This window comes from Grampus griseus, assembly GCF_964374135.1.
Source record: "Grampus griseus genome assembly, chromosome: 3".
NCBI lineage: Eukaryota > Metazoa > Chordata > Mammalia > Artiodactyla > Delphinidae > Grampus > Grampus griseus.
Window position 1 is genome coordinate 91,618,522 of NC_139019.1, and position 21,136 is coordinate 91,639,657.

Below are 21,136 nucleotides of genomic sequence, written 5' to 3' on the forward strand. Positions count from 1 at the left end.
GGGCTCTAGAGCACAGGCTCAGTAGTTGTGGTGCATGGGCTTAGTTGCTCCACAGCATGTGGGATCTTCCTGGACCAAAGATCGAACCCGTGTCCCCTGCATTGGCAGGCAGATTCTTAACCACTGAGCCACCAAGGAAGTCCCTCCTCTGGCATTCTTATTAGTGTACTTCTTCCATCTTATAGATACTAATCACTTGCTGGCATGTAAGAGGTACTCAATAAATGTTTGAATGAAGTCATGTTTCTTTCATAATATCCTTGATGATATTTTCTTGTCCTTTTCTAGTAATGAATCCTGGACTGGCCTGTTCCTTGCCCAGTGTGTTTCTAGTTTGTTCTTTGGCTCCCATGTCAGTTCTCTATCAGTTCTTAATTTCTTTATTCAAGGATGATTTCTTCAGAACCTGAAGACTTTCAACTCAAACTGCAACATATACCCCACAGGCAGTGTCTTTGAAGAACCCATGTGACGAATGAAATTATCCATAAGTGTAAAAGCAGAAGACATCCCCATGTAATACAACTGAGGGGGAGTGAGACTGAAAGGGGTCAGTTTGTGTAGGATGGGCAGAAATGTGAGCTGGTGGTGTCACCCTGCCCCAGTAGCTAGTGTATTGCTGGCATCCAAGCTTCCTGAGTCTTGTCATATTGCAGTATAACAGAGGAGAAGTTAAGCGGTTTTCATGTACATGTTTGCTTGAAGAAGTGACAGAAATATAGTATTTCTGAGGTCCACCTGGCTCTGTTCCAGGCATGTGTGCAGACACACCTGTAATGTACAGAAAGCTGTAGAAGGAATCATGAAACATCATGTTTTTTTCTTAGGTCAGCTCTGGATTCATTGCATAACACTGCATGCTTTCCTTGTGGTTTCTCTATAGAGGATAACATATGCTAAAGGCTAATATTTGTAAACTATTTTCAGCACCAGATTCTATATAAATGCACAACTGTCACAGGATCAACAGACTTACGTTCTGGTATTTTTCCAATGATAGTTTTGGAGATGGTGATTCTTGCATGAAATTTTTGCAATCTCCATATAGATTTTCCAAACTTCTAAACTGGTTTTCCAAGCTTGCCTTTGTGTATTTTCTTCATAAGCAGGGCATTTTATCTTTTTTTATGCTTTTTGAGTAGATGATATGTGTGAAAAGGCTAACATTTCTTGTGGAAATAGAGGTATAAAATGTTTTTGTATAAAGACAACCTTGATTTAGATGTATATTTTTAAAAATCTGCCCTGTTTCAGTACTGTAATTTCAAGCATAATTCATTCCTCTTTTTTTCATGAAGCACTTTTTTTACCTGCTTGGGATGGAAGGATTCAGTGGAGTTCTGTGGCTCTACCTGTTCCTGTCTGTGCCTGGATAGGAGAACGGACCCAAAGGGGAAATGAGATCAAGGTGGAACATGAGATCAAGGTGGAACACTGGCTGGTATGCCAGCCTTCCAGAACTATGTTGTTTTTTTTTTTTGCGGTACGTGGGCCTCTCACTGTTGTGGCCTGCACGTTGTGGACGCGCAGGCTCAGCGGCCATGGCTCACGGGCCCAGCCGCTCCGCGGCATGTGGGATCTTCCCGGACCGGGCACAAACCTGTGACTCCTGCATCGGCAGGCGGACTCTCAACCACTGCGCCAACAGGGAAGCCCCAGAACTATTTTGAATAGGAAAGATACAGGTGCATTTTCCAGAACCACCTGAAAAATAGGCTGGTCTCAGTTGGCCAAAAATTGTTTGAGAAAAATTCCTGAGACGAAAAGGCAAACATAAAACAATTGAAGGTGAAAACTGTAGCCCAGAACATGGGCCGGAGAACCATGGGAGGGCGTAGTGATGGATTGAGGATTGCTTCAAGTTTAGTGGCTGTGGATATTAGGATGAGGAGAAGACCCAAGCAGCTGTCATGTGGTATCTGTAGAGCCTGCAGTGGAGAAAATCAGTTGCTTTCCAATAGATTAACGATAGCCAGTCAGAAAGTATAGTATAACAGTAAAACGATAAAAAAAAGCTAAGAATAAGCCTGTATTAGTTTTCTATTGCTGCATAACGAATTACCACTAATTAGTGGTTTAAACATACTCCTATCTGTTATCTCACCATTCTGAAGGTCTGAAGTCCAGGACGGCATGAGTGGATTCTTTTCTCAGGCTCAGAAGGCTGAAATCAAGGTGCTGGTCAGCTGGTCTCTTATCTGAAGGCCCTGGGGAAGAATATACTCTCAAAGTCTTCCAGGTTGTTAGCAAAATCCAGTTCTAGTGGTTGTAAACCTGAGATTCCCATTTCCTTACTGGCTGTCAACTGGGGATTACTCTCAGCTCCTTGAGGCTGCTTAACATGGCCCCCTCCATCTTTCAAGTGGCAAGAACCTATGGAGTTGTTCTCATGCTTTAAATAGCTCTGACTTCCCTTCTGCCTTCCTCTTTTGCTGTAGAAAGTGCTTTGCTTACTAGGGCCCAAGTGATTAGGTCTGACACACTCCAATAATCCTCCTATTTTAATGTCAAAATTGTGACATATGACACAATAAGAGGGCTGATATTTTAACATACTCACTGGTTTCAGGGATTAGAGCAGGACATTTCTTTTGGGGGGAGGGGGCATTTTGTAACTTTTGCCTACCACAAAGCCTAAGTAGAATTTTGTAAGACCTACATGAAAAAAGTATAAAATCTTTGATGAATATAAAAGAAAACCATATAGGTTTCACTTTGTAAATATCATATCATTACCTCCCAAGTTATCCAGTCTGTCAATTCAATTTAATTCCAGTCAGATTCTTAACAGAATTGTTTATTAAATTGGCAAGCTGGTTCTAAACTTCCTGTAGTAGAGAAAAATGCCTAAGAATTGGCAGAGACAAATTTGAAAGAGAATGATCGATATCAACAAACTATATTAAACTAAAGTTAATAAAATCTTGGAGGATTAGTCCAGGAGTAATCCATGGCATAGAATGAGGATTCATTTAGTAGATGATAAAGTTGCTTCAATCAAAAGGGAAATGATGGACTTTTAGGTAAATGGTGGTGTAGTTGTCTGTCCATTTGGAAACAAAATTAGGCCCTTATCCCAAGCACAGAAATAGTTTCCAGATGGAGTGAAGAACTAAGTATACTAAGTGAAATTGTACAAGTATTAGAAGTATTAAAGAGAATTTGCTTATAAACTTTGAGTTAGAGAATACCTAACCAAAGTGCTGGGAAATGTGATTGGTTAGTCAGCACATGCTAGAGCACTTCTATCAGTGTTAGGAAAATGCAAATTACAATAATTACCCCCTTCCCTCTTTTTTGCTCAGTCAGATTGGAAAAATTTTGCTCATTCCAAATGCTGGCAAGGGTCTTGAGACATGTACTCTCATTGAATGAATTGTAATGGTCTTTTTTGCAGTGCCCATTGTAATTTTAAGTAGGCCTATTCTTTGAATGAGTAATTTCACCAACAGATTTTTACCTTAGTTAAAGACATAGGGACATGAGCACAAAGAGACATTTTCTGGATGTGGCACTGTTATTATAGCAGAAAATGTCTAAGAACCTAAAGATTTATCATGGAAGGGCTTTTTGTTTATAAATTATCAAATGGATTTTGAATGAAGGACCAGTTAAGTTTAACTAAGGTAATTTAGAGTAAAACGAAATATCTGTGGGATTTTTAACAAGAACTGTCTTCTCACAGTGTGTGCTTTTATCACCTCTTATCACCCATTTCATTATATATTTAATCAAAAACGTTACCCTTATATTACAATACATTTTCTAAAAACAGTGCAGTGTTCTTATCATACGTGAGTGTGTGTGTAATGGTAATTCTTTGAGGAAAGTGCAACTGAACAAAGCCCTGCTTCATTAACATAATGTGTGACATCTTGGGGATTTCTTTTACTACCCTGTTGTACCTGTCATTGATGGGAAAAAAGAAAGGAAAATCTGTATCTGTACATATACCATCAAAATGGATTCTTTTCAAGATTAATGTGTATATGGAGTAATGTTTGCTGATTAAATGTTTATCTTATGTGTGAATAATATTTAATATATTAGATGATAATCTTCATTTAAAGATGATGTAGTGGGAGGGGGAGAAGAGAGATTAGATTTTTTAGACAGGTATTAGCATTTACCAAACAGGTAAGGGAAATATTTTCCTTATGTCTGTGCTTATGTGAAAGAGATAAAGTCAAATATCTTCACAAGGGCTTTTCAGAAGGTTAACTTTGGTGGTTTTTATCTTTAGGTTTATTAGTTAAGGATTGAAAATAAAAGCTTTGGTCATAGTGGCCAAGATGGTAGAGTAGGAAGACCTTGAGCTCACCTCTTCCCATGGGCACATCAACTTACAACCATTTACAGAGCAACTACCTACCTCTGGGAACAACCTGAAGAGTGGCAAAAAAGATTTTCCACAAGCAAAGATGAAAAGAAGGAACCACAGTGAGATGGGTACGAGAGATTCATTACAGTCAAGTCCTACACCCCTGGGAAGGTGACCCACAAATGGGAGGATAACCACCATTGCAGAAGTTTTCCCTAAAGAGCAAAGGGTCCAGGTCCCACATTGGGTTCCCCAGCCCAAGGGGTTTGCATTGGGAAGACAAGCCCCCAGAATGTCTGGCTTTGAAGGCCAGTGAGGCTTACGTATGGGAGAGCTGGAGGGCTGTAGGAGACAAAGACTGTACTCTTAAAGGGTGAATGCAAAACCTCATATGCTTTGAGTCCCAGCACAGAGCCAGTAATTCGAAGAAAGCCTGGGTCAGACCCACTTGCTGATCTCAGAGAGTCTCCTGGAGAGGCAGGAAGCAAGTGGGATTCCCTTTGGTGACATAGATGCTGCAGCAGCCATTTTTGTTTTACCATGAAGACACAGGTGCTGGCAAGGGACATTTTGGAGTTTTCCCTCTAGCCTGTTAGTGCCAGGGGTTTACTTGTCCACCAGCAGGCCAGCACCAGTTCCAGAACCCTCAGGGCCACAAAGCCACCTATGTTGGGACCCAGCTCTGCCCAACGCTGGGCTGGCAACCACAGCACAAGGCAGGACCTGGCAGCCAACTGAGCTGGAGGCCAGTCTTGCCTATTACTGCACCTACAGTATTTGGACCCACCACAAGAGAAGGGCAATGTACAGGAGAACCCTAGAGCAAATTGCTCTGGTGACTAGAGGGGACTATGCTGCTGGGACCCACAGGATGTCTCCTATATAAAGCTACTTCTTCAAGACTGGGAAACATAATCGAGCTACCTAATAAATAGGAATAAACACAGAGAATTAGGCAAAATGAGGAGACAGGTGAATATATTCCAAATGAAGGAACAAGGCAGAACCTCAGAAAAAGAACTAACTGAAGTGGAGTTAAACAATCTGCCTGATAGAGTTCAAGGTACTGATCACAAAGATGCTCAATGAACCTGGGGGAAAAATGGATGAACACAATGAGAAGTTTAACCAAGAGTAAGAAAATATAAAGACCCAAGCAGAGCTGAAGAATACAGTAACAAATCAGAAATACATTAGAAGGAATCAACAGTAGATTAGATGATACAGAACACCGGATCAGCAACCTAGAAGACAAAGTAGTGGAAATCACCCAAACTGAATAATAAAAAAAAAAAAAAAGGAAAGAAATAAAGAAAAATGAGAATAGTTTAAGACACCTCTGAGACAACATCAGTTGTACTAGCATTTTGCATTATAGGGGCCCCAGAAAGAGAAGAGAGAAAGGGGCAGAAAATTTACTTGAAGAAATAATAGCTGAAAACTACCCTAACCTGAGAAAAGAAATAGACATCCAGGTCCATGAAGCACAGAGTCCAAACAGGAAGAATCCAAAGAGGTCCACATGAAAAAATATTTTAATTAAAATGACAGGAATTAAACATGAAGAGAGAATGTTAAGCAGCAAGAGAAAAGCAACTAGTCATATTCAAGGGACCTCCTGTAAGACTGTGAGCTGACTTTTCAGCAGAAACTCTGCAGACCAGAAGGGAGTGGCATGATACATTCAAAGCGATGAAAGGAAGAAACCTACAACTGAGATTATTCTACCCGGCAAAGCTATCATTCAGATCTTTTTTTTTTTTTTTAATGGAAAGCATTATCATATGCTTATTCTTTACTGACACATACAATTTCATTATTTTAACTATTTTTAGAAACTATTAACTAATTAATCCCTGTACAGTGTTCTAATCAACACATCCCTCTTTTTTCCAAGCTCAGATTCATTTCAGTTAAGAAACTTTACAGTATTTGTTGTTTTAATGAAGCTAATATCTTTTTTTAATGTTTATTTTCTTATTAGTCATCCATTTGATACACATCAGTGTACACATGTCAATCCCAATCTCCCAATTCATCACAACACCCCTCCACCCACTGCCGCTTTCCCCCTTTGGTGTCCATACATTTGTTCTCTACATCTGTGTCCAGTTTTCTGCTCTGCAAACCAGTTCATCTGCACCATTTTCTAGGTTCCACATATATGTGTTAATATACGATATTTGTTTTTCTCTTTCTGACTTACTTCACTCTGTATGATAGTCTCTAGATGCATCCACATCTCTACAAATGACCCAATTTCGTTCCTTTTCATGGCTGAGTAATATTCCACTGTATATATGTACCACATCTTCTTTATCCATTCGTCTGTCGATGGGCATTTTGGTTGATTCCATGACCTGGCTATTGTAAATAGTGCTGCAATGAACATTGGGGTGCATGTGTCTTTTTGAATTATGTTTTTCTCTGATTATATGCCCAGTAGTGGGATTGCTGGGTCATATGGCAATTCTATTTTTAATTCTTTAAGGAACCTCCATACTGTTCTCCATAGTGACTATATCAATTTACATTCCCACCAACAATGCAAGAGGGTTCCCTTTTCTCCACACCCTCTCCAGCATTTGTTGTTTGTAGATTTTCTGATGATGCCCATTCTAACTGGTGTGAGGTGATACCTCACTGTAGTTTTGATTGGCATTTCTCTAATGATTAGTGATGGTGAGCAGCTTTTCATGTGCTTCTTGGCCATCTGTATGTCTTCTTTGGAGAAATGTCTATTTAGGTCTTTTGCCCATTTTTGGATTGGGTTGTTTGCTTTTTTAATATTGAGCTGCATGAGCTGTTTATATAATCTGGAGATTAATCCTTTGTCTGATGATTCATTTGCAAATATTTTCTCCCATTCTGAGGGTTGTCTTTTTGTCTTGTTTATGGTTTCCTTTGCTGTGCAAAAGCTTTGAAGTTTCATTAGGTCCCATTTGTTTATTTTTGTTTTTATTTCCATTACTCTAGGAGGTGGAACAAAAAAGATCTTGCTGTGATTTATGTCAAAGAGTATTCTTCCTATGTTTTCCTCTAAGAGTTTCATAGTGCCCGGTCTTACATTTAGGTCTCTAATCCATTTTGAGTTTATTTTTGTGTATGGTGTTAGGGACTGTTCTAATTTCATTCTTTTACATGTAGCCATCCAGTTTTCCCAGCACCACTTATTGAAAAGACTTTCTTTTCTCCATTGTATATCCTTGCCTCCTTTGTCATAGATTAGTTGACCATAGGTGCGTGGGTTTATCTCTGGGCTTTCTATCTTGTTCCATTGATCTATATTTCTGTTTTTGTGCCAGTACCATATTGTCTTGATTACTGTAGCTTTGTAGTATAGTCTGAAGTCAGGAAGTCTGATTCCTCCAGCTCCATTTTTTTCCCTCAAGACTGCTTTGGCTATTCGGGGTCTTTTGTGTCTCCATAAAAATTTTAAGATTTTTTGTTCTGTAAAAATGCCATTGGTAATTTGATAGGGATTGCATTGAATCTGTAGATTGCTTTGGGTAGTATAGTCATTTTCACAATATTGATTCTTCCAATCTAAGAACATGGTACATCTCTCCATCTGTTGGTATCATCTTTAATTTCTTTCATCAGTGTCTTATAGTTTTCTGCATACAGGTATTTTGTCTCCCTAGGTAGGTTTATCCCTAGGTATTTTATTCTTTTTGTTGCAGTGGTAAATGGGAGTGTTTCCTTAATTTCTCTTTCAGATTTTTCATCATTAGTGTATAGGAATGCAAGAGATTTCTGTGTATTAATTTTGTATCCTGCAACTTTACCGAATTCACTAATTAGCTCTAGAAGTTTTCTGGTGGCATCTTTAGGATTCTCTATGTATAGTATCATGTCATGTGCAGACAGTGACAGTTTTACTTCTTCTTTTCCAATTTGGATTCCTTTTATTTCTTTTGCTTCTCTGATTGCTGTGGCTAAAACTTTCAAAACTATGTTGAATAATAGTGGTGAGAGTGGACATCCTTGTCTTGTTCCTGATCTTAGAGGAAATGCTTTCAGTTTTTCACCATTGAGAATGATGTTTGCTGTGGGTTTGTCGTATATGGCCTTTATTATGTTGAGGTAGGTACCCTCTATGCCCACTTTCTGGAGAGTTTTTTATCATAAATGGGTTTTGAATTTTGTCCAAAACTTTTTCTGCATCTCTTGAGATGATCATATGGTTTTTATTCTTCAATTTGTTAATATGGTGTATCACATTGATTGATTTGCATATATTGAAGAATCCTTGCATCCCTGAGATAAATCCCACTTGATCATGGTGTATGATCCTTTTAATGTGTTGCTGGATTCTGTTTGCTAGTATTTTGTTGAGGATTTTTGCATCTATATTCATCAGTGATAGTGGTCTGTAATTTTCTTTTTTTGTAGTATCTTTGTCTGGTTTTGGTATCAGGGTGATGGTGGCCTCACAGAATGCATTTGGGAGTGTTCCTTCCTCTGCAATATTTTGGAAGAGTTTGAGAAGGCTGGGTGTTAGCTCTTCTCTAAATGTTTGATAGAATTCACCTGTGAAGCCATCTAGTCCTGGACTTTTGTGTGTTGGAAGATTTTTAATCACAATTTCATTACTTGTGATTGATCTGTTCATATTTTCTATTTCTTCCTGGTTCAGTCTTTGAAGGTTATACCTATCTAAGAATTTGTCCGTTTCTTCCAGGTTGTCCATTTATTGGCATAGAGTTGCTTGTAGTTGTCTCTTAGGATGCTTTGTATTTTTGAGGTGTCAGTCATAACTTCTCCTTTTTCATTTCCAGTTTTATTGATTTGAGTCCTCTCTCTCTTTTTCTTGATGAGTCTGGCTAATGGTTTATCCATATTGTTTTTCTCCTCAAAGAACCAGGTTTTAGTATTATTAATCTTTGATGTTGTTTTCTTTGTTTCTATTTCATTTACTTCTGCTCTGATCTTTATGATTTCCTTCCTTCTGCTAACTTCGGATTTTGTTTGTTCTTCTTTCTCTAGTTCCTTTAGGAGTAAGGCTAGATTGTTTATTTGAGATTTTTCTTGTTTCTTGAGGTAGGCTTGTATAGCTATAAACTTCCCTCTTAGAACTGCTTTTGCTGCATCCCGTAGGTTTTGGATCATCGTGTTTTCATTGTCATTTGTCTCTAGGTATTTTTTGATTTCTTCTTTGATTTCTTCAGTGATCTCTTGGCTATTTAGTAACGTATTGTTTAGCCTCCATGTGTTTGTGTTTTTTACGTTTTTTTCCCTGTAATTCATTTCTAATCTCATAGCGCTGTGGTCAGAAAAGATGCTTTGTATGATTTCAATTTTCTTAAATTTACTGAGACTTGATGAATGTTCTGTGCGCAGTTGAGAAGAAAGTGTAATCTGCTCTTTTTGGATGGAATGTCCTATAAGTATCAATCAAATCTATCTGGTCTATTTTCTCCTGTAAAGCTTGTGTTTCCTTATTAATTTTCTGTTTGGGTGATCTGTCCATTGGTGTAGGTGAGGTGTTATAGTCCCCCACTATTATTGTGTTACTGACTATTTCCTCTTTTAGAGCTGTTAGCAGTTTCCTTATGTATTGAGGTGCTCCTATGTTGGGTGCATATATATTTATAATTGTTATATCTTCTTCTTGGATCGATCCCTTGATCATTATGTAGTGTCCTTCCTTGTCTCTTGTCACATTCTTTATTTTAAATTCTATTTTATCTGATATGAGTATAGCTACTCCAGCTTTCTTTTGATTTCCATTTGCATGGAATATCTTTTTCCATCCTCTCACTTTCAGTCTGTATGTGTCCCTGCATCTGAAGTGGGTCTCTTGTAGATAGCATATATATGGGTGTTGTTTTTGTATCCATTTAGCAAGCCTGTGTGTTTTGGTTGGAGCATTTAATCCATTCATGTTTAAGGTAATTATCGATATGTATTTTCCTCTTACCATTTTCTTAATTGTTATGGATTTGTTTTTGTAGGTCCTTTTCTTCTCTTGTGTTTCCCACTTAGAGAAGTTCCTTTAGCATTTGTTGTAGAGCTGGTTTGGTGGTGCTGAATTCTCTTAGCTTTTGCTTGTCTGTAATGCTTTTGATTTATCCATCGGATCTGAATGAAGTCCTTGCTGGGTAGAGTAATCTTGGTTGTAGGTTCTTCCCTTTCATCACTTTAAGTATGTCATGCCACTTCCTTCTGGCTTGTAGAGTTTCTGCTGAGAAATCAGCTGTTAACCTTATGGGAGTTCCCTGTGTGTTATTTGTTGTTTTTCCCTCGCTGCTTTCAATAATTTTTCTTTTTCTTTATTTTTTCCCAATTTGATTACTTTGTGTCTCAGCGTGTTTCTCCTTGGGTTTATCCTGTATGGGACTCTCTGTGCTTCCTGGACTTGGTTGGCTATTTCCTTTCTCATGTTAGGGAAGTTTTCGACCATAATCTCTTAAAATATTTTCTCGGGTCGTTTCTCTCTCTCTTCCCCCTCTGGGACCCGTATAATGCACATGTTGTTGCGTTTGTTATCCCAGAGGCCTCTTAGGCTGTCTTCATTTCTTTTCGTTCTTTTTTCTTTATTCTGTTCCACAGCTGCATGAATTCCACCATTCTGTCTTCCAGGTCACTTATCCATTCTTCTGCCTCAGTTATTCTGCTATTGATTCCTTCTAGTGTAGTTTTTATTTCAGTTATTGTATTGTTCATGTGTGTTTGTTTGTTCTTTAATTCTTCTAGATCTTTGTTAAACATTTCTTGCATCTTCTCAATCTTTGCCTCCATTCTTTTTCCGAGGTCCTGGATCATCTTCACTATCATTATTCTGAATTCTTTGTCTGAAAGATAGCCTGTCTCCACTTCATTTAGTTGTTTTTCTGGGGTTTTATCTTGTTCCTTCATCTGGTACATAGCCCTCTGCCTTTTCATCTTGTTTATCTTTCTGTGAATGTGGTTTTTGTTCCACAGGCTGCAGGATTGTAGTTCTTCTTGCTTCTGCTGTCTTTCCTCTGGTGGATGAGGCTATCTCAGAGGCTTGTGGAAGTTTCCTGATGGGAGGGACTGGTGGTGGGTTGATGTGGCTGTTGCTCTGGTGGGCAGAGCTCAGTAAAACTTTAATCTGCTTGATTGCTGATGGGTGGGGCTGGGATCCCTCCCTGTTGGTTGTTTGGCCTGAGGCGACCCAACACTGGAGACTATCCGGGCTCTTTGGTGGGGCTAATGGCGGACTCTGGGAGGGCTCACACCAAGGAGTACTTCCCAGAACTTCTGCTGCCAGTGTCCTTGTCCTCACAGTGAGATACAGCCACCCCCTGCCTCTATAGGAAACCCTCCAACACTAGCAGGTAGGTCTGGTTCAGTCTCCTATGGGGTCACTGCTCCTTCCCCTGGGTCCCGATGTGCACACTACTTTGTGTGTGCCCTCCAAGAGTGGACTCTCTTTTTCCCCCAGTCCTGCCGAAGTCCTGCAATCAAATCCCACTAGCCTTCCAAGTCTGATTCTCTAGGAATTCCTCCTCCTGTTGCCAGACCCCCAGGTTGGGAAGCCTGACATGTGGCTCAGAACCTTCACTCCAATAGGTGGACTTCTGTGGTAAGTGTTCTCCAGTTTGTGAGTCACCCACACACAGCAGTTATAGGAGTTGATTTCATTGTAATAGCACCCCTCCTACCATCTCATTGCGGCTTCTCCTTTGTCTTTGCATGTGGGGTATCTTTTTTGGTGAGTTCCAGTGTCTTCTTGTCGATGATTGTTCAGCCGTTAGTTGTGATTCTGATGTTTTCAAAAGAGGGAGTGAGAGCATGTCCTTCTACTCCGCCATCTTGAACCAATCCCCTAATCCAGATTTTTTTTTAAATAAATTTATTTATTTTTTTATTTTTGGCTGCGTTAGGTCTTCCTTGCTGCGTGCGGGCTTTCTCTAGTTGAGGCGAGTGGGAGCTACTTTCGTTGCGGTGCGCGGGCTTCTCATTGCTGTGGGTTCTGTCATTGCAGAGCATGGGCTCTAGGTGCGTTGGCTTCAGTAATTGTGGCACGTTGGCTCTAGAGTGTAGGCTCAGTAGTTGTGGCACATTGGCTTAGTTGCTCTGTGGCATGTGGGATCTTCCCATACCAGTGCTTGAACCCGTGTCCCCTTCATTGGCAGGCAGATTCTTAACCACTGCACCACCAAGGAAGTCCCTATCATTCAGATTTGAAGGAGAGGGAAAGAGTTTTACAGACAAGGAAAAGCTAAAAGAGTTCAGCACCTCAAAATCCGCTTTGTAAGAAGTTTTAAAGCGTCTACTCTAAGCAGGAAAGGAAAAAGACCATAAATAGAAATAGGAAAATTATGAAAGGAAAAATCTAATTGGTAAAGGCAAACATAAAGTAAAGGTAGTTGACCAACCACTTATAAAGCTAGTAGGAAGGATAGAAGATATAGAAAATTATTTATATCCACAAGAACTATATAAGAGATATACAGAACAAAAAGATATAAAATATGATGTCAAACACTGTAAACAGTGCGGTGGGGGGAGATTAATGTTAGAATGTCTTCAAACTTGAAATCGTCATCTTAAAATAATCACATGTATATAGGTTGTTAAATATGAACCTTATGGTAACTGCAAACCAAAAATCTATCATAGGAGAAAGGAAGAAAAAAGAACTACAAAAACAACCAGAAAACTTAACAAAATGGCAATAATTACATACCTGTCAATTACTTTAAATGCTCCAGTCAAAAGAGAGAGTGGCTGAATGGATAAAGAACAAGACCCATGTATATGCTGCCTACAAGAGACTCACTTGAGATGTAAGACACACAGACTGAAAGTAAGAGGATGGAAAAAAGTATTCCATGCAGAGAGAAATGAAAAGACAGCTGGTGGGTAGCAATACTTGTATCAGGCAAAATATACTTTAAAAGAAAGAGTGTAACAAGCCAGAGAAGGACAGTATATAATCATCTAAGGGATCGATTCAAAAAGAAAGAAAATACAACAATTGTAAATATATATGCACCCAACATAGGTACACCTAAATACATACAGCAAATATTAACAAACATAAAGGGGGAAATTGACAATAACACATTAATAGTAGGGGACTTTCACGGCCCACTTTCAGGGAATTCCCTGTTGCTCTAGTGGTTAGGACTCCACTCTTTCACTTCAGGGGGCATGAGTTCGATCCCTGGTTAGGGAGCTAAGACCTCACATGCCACTGGGCCCAGGCAAAACAAAAACAAAAACAACACCCCACTTACATCAATGGACAGATCATCCAGACTGAAAATCAGTAAGGAAACAGTGGCTTTAAACGACACATTAGATCAGAGAGACTCAATAGGTACAGTTAGAACATTCCATCCAAAAGCAGCCGAATACATTCTTTTCAAATGAACATGGAACATTCTCCATGATAGATCACATGCTAGGATACAAAACAAGTCTCCATAAAGTTAAGAAGATTGAAATTATATCAGACATCTTTTTCACCGTCACTGGTGTTAGACTAGAAACTAACTACAAGAAGAAAACTGCAAAACACACAAAGACCTGTAGGCTAACCAGTATGCTGCTAAACAACCAATGAGTCACTCGAAAAAATCGAAGAGAAAATTAAAAAATCTGGGGACAAATGAAAATGGAAGCATAACAATCCAAAATCTATGGGCTGCAGCAGAAGCAGTTCTAAAGGAAGTTTATAGCAGTACAAGCCTACCTCAGAAAACAAGAAAAATGTCAAGCAATCTATCCTTACACCTAAAAGAACTAGAAAAAGTACAAAGCCCAAAGTTAACAGAAGGAAAGAAATCATAGACCAGAGTAGAAATAAATGAAATAGAGACTGAAAAAACAGTAGAAAAGATCAATGAAACTAAGTGCTGGTTCTTTGTAAAGATAAACAAAATTGACAAACCTTTAGCCAGACTTATCAAGAAAAAAAGAGAGGGCCCAAATAAATGAAATCAGAGATGAAAGAGAATTTACACCTGACACCACAGAGCTACAAAGGATCCTAAGAGATTACTGTGAACAATTATACACCAATAAAATGGACAACTTAGAAGAAATGGATAAGTTCCTAGAAACATGCAATGTTTCAAGGCTGAATCAGGGAGAAATTGAAATACGAACAGACCAATCACCAGTAATGAAATTGAATCAGTAATTAAAAAAAAACGCCCAGTAAATAAAAGTCCAGTACCAGACGGCTTCACAGGTGAATACTACCAAACATTTAAATAAGAGTTAAGGGCTTGCCTGGTGGTATAGTGGTTAAGAATCTGCCTGCCAATGCAGGGGACACGGGTTCGAGCCCTGGTCTGGGAAGATCCCACATGCTGTGGAGCCACTAAGCCCCTGAGCCACAACTATGGAGCCTGTGCTCTAGAGACCGCAAGCCACAACTGCTAAGTCCTCATGCTACAACTACTGAAGCCCACGCGCCTATAGCCTGTGATCTGCAACAAGAGAATCCACTGCAAAGAGAAGTCCATGCACAGCAACGAAGAATAGCCCCCGCTTGTCGCAGCTAGAGAAAGCACACTCACAGCAATGAAAATCCAAAGCAGCCAACAAATAAACAAACAAAAAGTTAACATGGGTCCTCAAAGTATTCCAAAAAATTTCAAAGGAAGGAATGCTTCCAAACTCATTGTTCAAGGGTAGCATCATCCTGATACAAAACCAGACAAGGACCCCACAAAAAGAATTAGAGGCCAATATCACTGATGAACATAGATGCAAAAATCATCAATAAAATATTAGCAAACCAAATTCAACAATACATTAAAAAGATCATATACCATGATCAAGAGGGATTTATCTCAAGGATGAAAGAATGGTTCAATATCAGCACATCAATTGATGTAACATACCACATTAACAGATTGAAGAATAAAAGTTATATAATGATCTCAATAGATGCAGGAAAAGCTTTTGACAAAATTCAACCTCAATTTATGATTAAAAAAAAAACTCTTCACAAAGTGGTTATGTAGGAAACATATCTCAACAAAATAAAGGTCATATATGACAAAACTACAGCCAACATCATACTCAGCTGTGAAAAGCTAAAAACATTTCCTCTGAGATCAGGAACAAGACAAGGAGGCCCACTCTTGCCGCTTTATTCAACATAGTATTGGCAGTCCTTGCCACAGCAATTAGATAAGACAAAGAAATAAAAGGAATCCAGTTTGGAAAGGAAGAAATAAAACTGTCACTATCTGCAGATGAAATTATACTGTATATAGAAAATCCTAAAGATGTCATCGGAAATCTATTAGAACTAATAAATGAATTCAGTAAAGTTGCAACATACAGAATTAACATACAGAAATCTGTTGCAGTTCTATACACTAACAATGAACTATTGGAAAGGAAATTAAGAAAACAGAAAACAGTCTCACAATTATATCAAAAGAGTAAAATAGGAGTAGGTCTAACCACGGAAGTAAGACTTGTACTTGGAAAACTATAAGACTTTGATGAAAGAAATTGAAGATGACACAAATAGATGAAAATATATACTGTGGGACCTCCTTGGTGGCACAGTGGTTAAGAATCCACCTGCCAATGCAGGGGACATGGGTTCGATCCCTGGTCTGGGAAGATCCCACATGCTGTGGAGCAGCTAAGCCTGTGTGCCACCACTGCTGAGCCTGTGCTCTAGAGCCCATGAGCCACAACTACTGAGCCCTCATGCCACAACTACTGAAGCCTGCACACATAGAGCCCTTGCTCCGCAACAAAAGAAGCCACTGCAATGAGAAGCCTGTGCACCACAGCGAAGAATAGCCCCCACTTGCTGCAACTAGAGAAAGCCTGCATATGGCAATGGAGACCCAATGTAGCCAAAAATAAATAAATAAAATAAATTTATTTAAAAAAAAGAAGATATATACTGTACTTACATACTGAAAGAATTAATATGGTTAGAATGACCATACTCCCTGAGGCAATCTATAGATTCATCACAATCACTATCAAAATACTAGTGGAATTTTTCATAGAACTAGAACAAATAATTCTAAAATGTGTATCAAAACACAAAAGACCCCAAAGAGCCAAAGCAGTCTTGAGAAGGAAGAACAAAGCTGGAGGTATCACATTCCATGGTTTCAAGCTACACTACAGAGCTACAGTAATCAAAACAATATGGTACTGGCACAAAAACAGACATATAGATCAATGGAACAGAACAGAAAGCCTAGAATTGAACCCACACTTATATGGTCAATTAATCTATGACAAAGGAGGCAGGAAAATATACAATGGGGAAAAGACAGCTTCTTCAATAAATAGTATTTGTAAAACTGGACAGCTACATGCAAAAGAATCAAACTGGACTACTTTCTCACATCATATACAAAAATAAACTCAAAATGGATTAAAGACGTAAATGTAAGACCTGAAACCATAAAACTCTTATAAGAAAACAAACAGTGGGCCCTTTGACATCAGTCTTAGCTATATATTTTTTGGATCTGTCTCTTCAGGCAAGGGAAACAAAAGCAAAATAAACAAATGGGACGACATCAAACTAAAGAGCTTTTGCACAGAAAGGAAACTGTCAAAAAAGTGAAAAGACAGCTTACTGAATTGGAGAAGATATTTGCAAACAATATACTCAATAAGGGGTTAATATCCAAGGTTCACAAAAAAGTCATACAACCTAATGGTAAAAAAACAAACATCCCAATTTAAAAATGGGAAGAGGACCTGAATAGACATTTTTCCAAAGAAAGCAAACTGATGGCCAACAGATACATGAAAAGATGCTCTATATCACTAATCATCAGGAAAATGCAAATCAAAACCACAGTGAGAAACCACCTCATACTTTTCAGAATTGCTATCATCAAAAGGCAACAAATAACAAATGTTTGTGAGAACATGGAGTAAAGGGAACCCTTGTACACTTTTGGTGGGAACGTAAATTGATTCAGCCACTATGGACAACAGTATGGGGGTTTCTTGAAAATTTAAATGTAGAACTGCCATATAATCTAGGAATTTCACTTCTGGGTTTACCTGAAGAAATCAAAAACACTAATTTGAAAAGATATATGCACTCCAGTGTTCATTGCATCATTATTTACAATAGCCAAGATGTAGAAGCAACCTAAGTGTTCATTGATAGATGAATGGATAAAGATGCAGTGTGTATATACACAGTAGAATACTGCTCAGCCATAAAAAAAAAAAAGAAGCCTTGCTATTTGTGACAAAATGGATGGATCTAGAGGGTATTTTACTAAGAGCAATGAGTCAGACAGGGAAAGACAAATACCTGTGGAATCTAGAAACAGAACAAACTGATAAGACAAAATGAAGGCAGACTTGTAGATACAAAGGACAAATGGATGGTTGCCAGAAGGGAGGGGGCCAAATTGATGAAGGGATTAAGAGGTACAGACCTCCAGTTATGTAATAAATAATCATTGGGGTGTAATATACAGCACAAGGAATATGGTCAATAATATCATAGTAACCGTATGGGAAAAGATGGTTGTTAAACTTATTGTGGTGATCATTTCATAATGTATGCAAATGTCAAATCCTTATGTAGTACACTTGAAACTAACATAATATTGTATGCATACTATATTTCAATTAAAAAAATAAAACATAAAACCTTACTAAAGAAAATAAGAAAAAATTTTAAAAAGCTTTGGCTATTGTTATTTTAATTTTATATATTTTCTGCATTAGTTGTGAGAGTAATGATGTAGGTGAAAATTGCTTTTTAAAGTGAAAGAACTGTGGGATTTTTAACCAAAGTAAGTTTTTTTGATGAATTTATTAGATGCACTTCATATAAACTGTTATCTTTATTAAAATAATAATTTCATCTTAAAGATATTTTACAGTCCTGTAAGAAAAGAACCTTATATTAATTTAAAATGTACAACAATTTAAAAATTGTTTTCCAAAGCAATTCATTTAATACTGAAATCCCTTTCTTTGTAATTGAGGCAAAACTTAAAGAGGGAACTATGGGCTAATAAAATTGTTCCCATGTGAGCAAAGCTAATAAAAGATGAGAACTGTGACTGTGTCCCACTGAGAAAGACAAGGCACCTTATTAAAAAAAACACACACTGTGTTTGTTATAAAACAAAACTGTGAATTATTTTTGCAGAAGTCAACGAAAGGTTCCGTTGTCCTTGAGCACGTATTCCGTCACATAAACCTTGTGGAGATAGATTACTTTGGGCTGCGTTACTGTGACAGAAACCATCAGACGGTGAGTACAATGACTTCATATTAAATTTTTCTTGTATAAATTTCACTGTATCTCTGGCTTTTCCTGATCTTTAGGTTTTTGTAACTGAAAATGACTGAAGAACATAAACATGTTTTCCATTGCTAATTTCTTTGTATTTTTTCCACTTCTGCCAAAAGTTGTAGAGTTGTAGGATTCATAGCTTATGTGTGTGCAGATTTCTTTGTAGGTGGCTTACATAGTTTCTGTTTTTTCGCAGCCATATTATAGAGAGTACTTTCCCTTTGTGCTGTTAGGAGGACTGAATTAGCCATTTAATGTGTGTTAGGAGCCAAGTGGCTAGTCTCTTGAAGTGATAGGCATTATTGCTTTTTAAGAAAGTAAATGGTTAAAGAGTATTTAAAGAAATACAGTGTAAAAAGGTGCCGATCTAAGTTTTATAAGTTGGACGAGCAATTATAAAATAAGTAGGGGTTTTCATTCATGAGCTTCATGGAATAAGAGTGATAAAGGCAACCAAATTTTTGGTGTAGGATGTCATTTGTTCATGAGGATTTAACTGAAGAATTCCTGACTGGTTGGATGGTAGAGAGGTACTAAGAAACTTACCACATTGGTTAGTATAGATTCTATTCGGTAAGACTGAAATGCTGTCTCTCGGTGATGAACAGAGGAAAGACTTTGGAGGTGATGATTTTGAGGTACAAAAGTATATTCATTAATGTAACTTTTGGTTTAAAAGTCTAAGACAGATCTTAACCTCAGATAGACAGTCTTATTTATGCTTATAATGCTTATATGCTTACCTTAAAAATACGGTATTTGACATATCTTTTATTTTTTATACGTTCTTCCTCAGTTGTCCCAGTGTCCACTGGGTCATCTGGGTCTGGGGTCTGTTCATTGAGATGCATGATTGTCTAAGTGGGCCTTTTCTTTCCTGTTCCCAAGAACGTGCTAGGATGAGAAGAGGCAGACAAGCGGAATGCTATTGATGGCGGTAACTTGTGATTTTTCTTGAGCTTGTTCCATAACCTGTTTCGTTTCACATGAGCATTTCACATAGTAGGAATAAGAGATTGGGTGTATTGGTTAGCTTTCCATAGGAAGGAATTGCTTTCTAAAGGCGAGTGGTCATTAACACGTAATGCAAAGAAAGGGAACGGACATACTCAGAAGTTCACTGAATTCTGTTTTGTACAGGCCATAAGTCAATATAGCAGAACTGTATATCTGTACTGAGAGATTAAATTGAAGGCTATAGAAGATATCTTGCATTACATTCATATTTTTGAAATCGTATTTTTCCTAGCAGAGGGAAATTCAGTTTCCTGATCTTATCTAGTATGTCAGACCTTGCCTGGAAAGATCGACTGTCTTGCTAAAATTATATAGACCTTATCTGTCTTTTTTTTTTTTACATTCCAAAGAAAAAGATGTGAAAAGCTAGAGAATTTTAAACAATGGCTCATATCATTGCAAAGAATTAGCAGTTGGTATTGGTAGTTTATTTAAAGTTTTCTAGGTCTTATTCAGAACAGAGTTTCTTTTCTGTTACATTTATTCCTAAGGGTTCGCATTTGTGATACAGGTCTTAGGAGAAAATAAATTATACAATTAGAAGGAGAAAACTGTTAAGTCATGCTTTTTATTTGGTAAAATAAATCAGATGTGTAAATCACATGAAAAACTATTTTTTTTGCCTCCTGAATTTATTTCTTTCTAGTAAACTCAGATAAAATAAAGGTGATTTGTAAATGTGACTTAGTCTTTGTATGTTCAAATGTATTCTCTTATTTTCCTTTTAATTGTAGGAAGCTATGAGAATAAGTTCATGAAAGTTTACTCTGACTTTAGGTAACCATTTCTTCAAGGCCTATCATTTCTGCAGGGCTAGGAGCGTGTGTCTGGGTAGGAACACATGATTCCATTCCTGATTTTCTCCTCTTGGGTTCTGAGGCAGAAGTTGGGATCTCCCTCAGGAAGAAGTGCAGGCAGCCTTTTTAACTCTGGAAGGGCAACCTCCCCAACTGTAAGTTTCTGAGGAGATTGTTGGTAAACCTAACTGCATATTTCCCTGTTCACTCTCTATATCCCATAGTTACTTATGGTAAATAAGAATAACTGTATGTTAGAATAGCACAGGACATGGGGAAAAGTCCTTGTCCTAAAAATAGAGGAATGATTTCTGTGAATATACCTGAATTACTGTCCATTAGATGGGATTTTGTTTATTGCTTTACTCTTTCTGCACCCGGAAGTTTATTTTAATGGGGAATGCCTGTGTAACAATCTTTAGTGTAATTAAGATCTATATAGAGAAGACTTTGAGGCCCTAATGGGCACCACTTAGATCAACTCTTGAAGCAAATAAAAAGAGATAGTGGGATGAGGAGCTGGGGATAAAATGGAAGAAAGATGACAAGGAAAAAGAGATGGCTACATCAGTGAAAAGCTCTCCCTCCTTCTCCCTCCATCAGCAGTGGATCATGCCTTGGGGCCATGCCTGAACTTTGGCTGGGGGTGGGGAAATAGACTGGGCAGCCTGCAGCACTGCTAGTCAGCCTGGTGTGGTCGAAGTATAAGCATGCAGATGTAACTGAGTTAGACTGGCAGTGGCTGCAGAGCTGGCA

General features: G+C 38.1%; 1 protein-coding gene across 1 annotated transcript in view; it reads left to right on the forward strand.

Moving 5' to 3' along the window:
* The window catches only part of EPB41L4A (erythrocyte membrane protein band 4.1 like 4A), a gene marked incomplete at both ends in the record, with an annotated part of 261,576 nt that overhangs the window by 84,525 nt on the left and 155,915 nt on the right, over positions 1-21,136 (forward strand). Inside the window, one exon of the mRNA XM_082651549.1 lies at positions 18,420-18,524. Coding sequence (XP_082507675.1) covers positions 18,420-18,524 — 105 coding nt within the window. The remainder of the gene's footprint in view (positions 1-18,419; positions 18,525-21,136) is intronic.